Genomic DNA, 6,223 nt, shown 5'->3' with positions numbered 1-6,223 from the left:
AGGATGCCAACCTGGCAGCACACAGCCCTAGCCAGGCAGCTGGTGCTGTGCAGGAGCTGCGGCCTCCCCAGCCGCTCAGATGGTGGGCTGTGAATGGGAGGGTAGGGGGGCCAGTCTGGAATCAAAGGGAAATGTCCTACTGATTGATGGCCCTCATTTGCACATGAAACTAGGACTGTATAGCCCTGCAGGCCCTGCACGTGTGTCTCAGCTGCTGTAACCAGGGCTGAGAGAGGAGGAGGTAACCAAGGAGAAAAAAACCTCCCTTCTAGCTCTGGACACCATAACTGTTTTCATCTAAGTGTCCTAGGTCTGAATCTTGCTTGCCTTTGCAGTTCCCAGAAGTTGGTTACTTTTTTTTTCTTTCTTTTTTTTTTTCCTTTTTAATTGCAGGTGAGGCAGAGCACCCAGGATTATGGCAACTTCTTCCACCTTCTTCTCTCCTTTCCTTTTCCTGTGTGTGCTGGTTCTTTCTGACATCAATCTTGCAGTCTCCCTGGACCCTGACACAAAGCTCAAAAATGCCCCAGAGAACAACAACCATCTTCAAAACCAAGAGATGTGGCTGCAGCAGCCCAGAAGTGGGCACCACCACAAGCATGGCTTGGCCAAGAAGGAGAGGGTCCATGCCATGACTTCTAGAGGGCGGCCGGCTGGGGAAGAGGCCCTCAGAATGGGTAGCGGAGCTCCAGCTGTGGAAGAGCTGGTGGCAGAGGGACAGCCAGCAGCCCTAAAACAGAATAAGGATGTGTTCCTGGGTTTTGAGTTCCCATATCCTGAGAGGGAGAACCAGTCCCCTGGGTCTGAGAGAGGAAAGAAGCAGAACCGAGAGCATCGGCGACACAGCCGCAGGGACAGGCTGAAACACCACAGAGGTATTTGAGCTCCAAGGGAAGCTGAGGCTGTTGGGTCACTTGAAATGAGTGTCACTTGTGTGAGGGCAAGAAGATGCAGCTGTGGTTGAGCCACATGGGTGTGTGGAGGGTGTGGGATGTGTGCCTGCTCTGGGGAGAAATCTGCCAAACAAAAGAGGCACAAGAAAAAAGGGGAACTCCAGAACCAGAGGTTTTTACTGCTGGCTGCCGTTTTGTGAAAATGACCTGGTTTGCCTTACAGGAGGAGCTCTGAAAATTTCTGGGACTTGAGGGGTTGTTTTAGGGTGGCCTGCTTTGGTTTTTTTTTGCTTTTTCAGCAAATGGTTCAATTTATGAACAAACATGTCCAAGCCATGCTCTATCTCTCCACTGACTTTGAAACAGACCTCCACTGACCAGAACTAGAAATAATACAAAACCCCTGCTGTGCTTGAAGATTAATTTCTTCTCATCAGAGCTTGTATTCTTCTATATTTATGCTGAACTACAAAAAATATAAATTTTGCATATTTGAAATTGCACAAATTACTTTAAAATGTTGCTTGTTTTTGACTGGGACTGCTTTCCTTTGCAGGTCAAGTTGGGGGGGTGTGTCTCTGTGGTATGGTATGCCCAGTGTGGTAAATGTTTAGTTCTGTTAAAGCCAGGCAATTTGTGTCAATCTACACTATTTGACAAGCTGTGCGTTAGCATCCCTGAGTTTCAGCTCTTACTCCTCCCTGCATCAGTAAGAAGAGCTCTGTTGTTTTCTCTGGGGACTGACTAAACTCATGTTAAGCAATATAGAAGAGTATGCAACAAAGCTAGTTTGAAGCAATATTCACAGACTACGAAACAAGCCTTGTTTCTTTGGTTTAACTTAAGGTCTATATTTAAATTCATACTTAGGAAAAGCAGGGATCAGGTTGTGAAGATATTCTTGTTTCATGTTAGGTAGGTCCTGACTTGAGCTAAATTGAAATAACCCACTACTAAAATTAAATAAGAATGTGTTCGTAGGTATTTGCAGCAGCTGAATCGATTGGTTTAAAAATGGTTAAACAGGTACATTTTGTATTCTTGAGACCAGAAGAAGAAATCCTTTGCCTCTTAAGCAAGAGACAGACGTATCTTCAAGAAGGTGTGATTATGCATGACTTAAGTGTGTCAAAATCAAGATGCATATACTCTGGACCTGACCTATCACTTTAATTTAATAGCACATTACTCTGTTTTACACTGGTTTAAACAGCAGCTCACAGTGGTAGAACACTGGCCAGTGGCTGGATGAGATCTGAATTCCTTTGACTCAAATCTATGGCACACAGAGAGAAAAGGGATGAGAAAGCTAATGCTACTGTACCTGTTGGCCTCTGCAGGGAAGACTCCCGATGCTGGGCCAAGCTCCCTGTACAAGAAACCTGAAAGCTTTGAAGAACAGTTTCAAAACCTGCAGGCAGAGGAAGCTACAAGTCTGACTCCCACCATGCTTCTCATCACTGCACTGGAACTAGCTGTTTCCACAGAAGAGCCTCCTGCTCTTCCAGCCACATCACCACGGTCACAGGTAAAGAGACAGCTGGTAACTGCACTGTACCTCTGATGCAGACTGAAATCTGCAGATAAGGTCCAGTTTCCTTTTTTTTTTTTTCTTTTTTTCAGTTAGAGGTAAGTGCTTGCTTAACACCAAAGCCCTTCCTCAAAAGCAGCTCTGTGTCTTGGAGACATTTAAACACCTCTTCTTCATAAAGAGTTCCTTTAGTTGCTTCTCTTCTCTGCCCTACCTCTCCCTTAGCTAGCCACCTTCATTCAGCTTCACAGACCAGAGAGGCAGTAGGAGCACTTGCTGGAGGGGCAGCATGTCCTAATGCTCCTTGCTCACCTTTTGTCCTCACATACAAGCAGTGAAAACTTCCTTCTTAGCTTCAGCTGCAATAAGGGAAAGCTCTTCTCTTTAGAAAATGAGATGCCAAGAACCCCCAGTGGACAAGACAGGGATGGGGAGGGAATCATAAAACCTTTATAAGGTCTAAAAGTTTCAGGAAAATTTGCACAGACTTCAGCATCACTACAGAAGTGTAATCCGTTGTCTCTTTGGTTTCTTATGGTTTGCAGGTTCGCCTCAGGCAAGATGGGGATGTGATGCCCACCCTAGATATGGCACTCTTTGACTGGACAGATTATGAGGATCTCAAACCAGAAATGTGGCCATCTGCCAAAAAGAAAGGTGCTAAACCTCCCTGTCCTCTTTCCCAAAAGTCATTCTGTAAGGCTTGTCCTGTGGATAGTGTTCACAGATGTGCTGAAGGATGTGAAATCATAGTGGTGGGGAAAGAGAGAAAAAGCATAACGCCGATTGTGTTTTGTGCTCAGTTTCAGAATGTTTCTCATTTTGGATACATAGTTTGAGGGCAGAGGAAAAATGATAGATAGAGGGTTGAGAAACAGGGAGGAGAGTAGACTATGAAGGTTTAGAGTTCAAACTCTTGAAGTTTGAGGCTCTTTTTACCCTGGAACAATACAGTCTCCAAAATAAAAACATTAGCATGACATTTTCTATCAGCAGCTGTTTTTCTTCCATAGAGAAACGCCGCAGCAAGAGCCCCAACAGTGGAAACGAAACTGTGACGGCTGAAGGAGAGCCATGTGATCATCACCTTGACTGCCTCCCAGGTCAGGATCAGCTTGGTCGAGTCATTTCTCCAAACATGAGATTGTTTGAAATCCAGCCCACGTTCTGATAACGTATCCTGATTTTTAATACTGGTAGAAAGCGGTATGCAGAGGGAAGGGCAGAGGCTCTTTAGGCGTGTTGTGGGAACAGATGATGTCTGCACCATGGAGTTGTCATGGGCATCAGTAGCCCTACAAGGGAAGGGGATAAATGAGCTGTGCTGACCCTTCTTCCTGTGTTGCAGGCTCTTGCTGCGACTTGCGTGAACACCTCTGCAAACCACACAATCGAGGCCTTAACAACAAATGTTATGATGACTGTATGTGCACTGAAGGTGAGTTCAGCTCTTTGCTCTTCTTCCCCCTGACTTCATTGTTGGCTGTGCTGACTTGGAATCATGGTTTATCTGTGAAAATAGGAGCCCAGCTCTGCTGCTCTTAGCCTTTCCCTGCCACTGACTCACAATGTGACCGTTGACTGATCTATGATATCTTCTTTTCCATCTTGAAAACAAAAATCTTGATATCTACAAACCTAACAGAAGCAGCCACAATATATTAACAAACACTTCAATGCTGCTTTCAAGTATCATAGGTTATCAAAACAGACTACGTTATACATGACCTTATGCTTAATATGACTTTCCTGAGTTAATTTCAATCAAACTTGTAGCAATTTAGTAGGTGTGGGTAGGACATGGTTTCTTACAACTATTTCTGAAGAATCCACAGCAGCCCTTAATACAAATACACGGTGGTGTTATGAAGATGTTGAAAGTCACTCTTCTAGTCTGAATGCATTCAAGATCAGCTCCAGGCCCTGGGTTTTGTCTATCTGAACAAAACTCTAGTTGCCAGATTTTGTGAGCCATGTTAGGTACCTAGTGACTTTGACTAGGTCATTCACCTACTTTTTAGCCAGTTAAACAGACTGCTTTCCCAGAGTTCCAATGTTAAATGGTAGTCTTCACCTTGGGTGTGTTGTGTAACATTTGAAGGTCCTCATCAGAGACAATGTTCTGATAGATTAGCCTAGAAAGGTGTTTCTGCAAGCCTAACGAGGGCTGCCCCCAGCCCTGCTTTATACTAAAGCTAGTTATAAGTTGATGCCAAATGTGCATCCTCTGTAGCATTAAAAAGATCCCCAGAGATGCAGGGTCCAGATAAGACAGAGAAGCCGCTTAGATAAGAGCAGAGCTCTGATCTTGTGTGCTCTCCTTCTGTGAGGCCAGACTGTCCTGAGGGGATTGGTAATGAGGGGCAGAAACCCAGCTTCAAGGTAGCCGGTCTCAACATAGCCCAGGGACATGCACTCCAAGAGGCTGCTCAGTGACCTGTGACATCGGGCTGGGTCTCCCGTGTACAAATACTCCAGGACAGTTTATAGGCTGTCTCATTATAAAAGCTATAAATCCTCAGCCTCCCTCACTCTGGCGGTGTTGGCATTGTTGCTATCTGCTGCCTGCTCTGGGAGTAAAAAGAGTTGCAGTTTCTGGAATGATCAGATCAGCTCCTGCCAACCCCACTGACCAGATCCTGGGCTGCTGAAAGTCAGGGCTTTTGTGAGAATTATTTACACATAGGGTCTACCCTGTCTGGCCCAACTAGCTACACATTCTGGTGTAACAAAGTCAGACAACACACACCAGAAGATAAATCTATCAGTGCCAGAACCAGTAAGTTACCCTGGCCAGAAGCTCCCATTGCCTTCCACTGCCATGGGAGAATATGTACTTGTGTTTTTTACAAATAAAATGCCTTTTTTTCCACGCCGTAGTATTCATCAACGCTACATCAGATAGCTTCCTTCAGACCCTGCACTTTGAGCATCCAAAACAGAGAAACTGAAGGAGATCTGCAGCGAGCTTTGCATCAGACCTTCCAGTAACAACGCTTCAAAGTCTCTTCCCTCCTCTCCTGAAGCTTCAGGGAAATAAATAGCGAGGGGAGCTCCCTAGCCATCGCTGCTGCACATTAAGGCTGTAGTAATTTCCCAATGGAGAGATCACTTAGACAGTAATGGGAAGTAATAGGGGGAAGCCAAGCAGGGCTTCCATAAAATCACTGGAAACAATCGGGATAATTCATTGGTATTTCAAGAAGCCAGTGAGACCTTCTGCCTGAGCCAATGAATCCCAAACCAGAACAGTGAGCCAAACAGAATAGCAGGACCCAGAAAGCAATATGCCCTGGCCATGTGAGGCATTTCTCTGCCACCTCATTTGACACAGCCCAGGCTTCCCAGTCCTGGGACCGTCCCCACTGCAGCAGGCTCTGTCATGAACTGAGGCCAAGAGCTAATTGTTTGATGTTACTGCCGGAGTGAGCCCTGGTCCCTCCTGCTCACTTATGCATGTCTTTTCCATAGGGCTACGCTGTTATGCCAAATTCCACCGGAACCGAAGAGTGACCCGGAGGAAAGGGCGCTGCGTGGAGCCCGAATCAGCCAACGGAGAGCAGGGATCATTCATTAATGTTTAGGAGGGTGGGACTCCTGCCCAGATGGTCAGGAGCTGGGGTCAAACTGTTTATACTTAGCAATGGGAATTAGAGGAAAAAGTCAAGCAAATGACTGAAGCTGCAGGCTCTGAACATGCCAGGTTCCAGCAAGACTCGTGTTAACTACAGAGAGTGGCTTCAGCCTTTTGGATACCAGGACTGCGTTCCCCCTCCCTTCCCTCAGCACATTCCTGCCA

At 45.9% G+C, this 6,223-nt stretch overlaps 1 protein-coding gene across 1 annotated transcript; it reads left to right on the top strand.

Annotated features, from left to right (window-relative positions):
* The first annotated feature begins 415 nt into the window (after nt 1-415).
* Nucleotides 416-6,008, top strand: DRAXIN (dorsal inhibitory axon guidance protein). Its single transcript, XM_009983972.1, has 6 exons — nt 416-875; nt 2,234-2,421; nt 2,970-3,081; nt 3,438-3,527; nt 3,773-3,862; nt 5,896-6,008. The coding sequence occupies exons 1-6, from the start codon at nt 416-418 to the stop codon at nt 6,006-6,008; spliced, it is 1,053 nt and encodes a 350-aa protein (XP_009982274.1).
* The last annotated feature ends 215 nt before the right edge of the window (nt 6,009-6,223 follow it).

This window comes from Tauraco erythrolophus, chromosome 23 (assembly GCF_009769465.1).
Source record: "Tauraco erythrolophus isolate bTauEry1 chromosome 23, bTauEry1.pri, whole genome shotgun sequence".
NCBI classification, from domain to species: Eukaryota; Metazoa; Chordata; class Aves; order Musophagiformes; family Musophagidae; genus Tauraco; species Tauraco erythrolophus.
The sequence above is the reverse complement of the archived record's forward strand: the minus strand, read 5'-3'. Positions and strand labels throughout refer to the sequence as shown.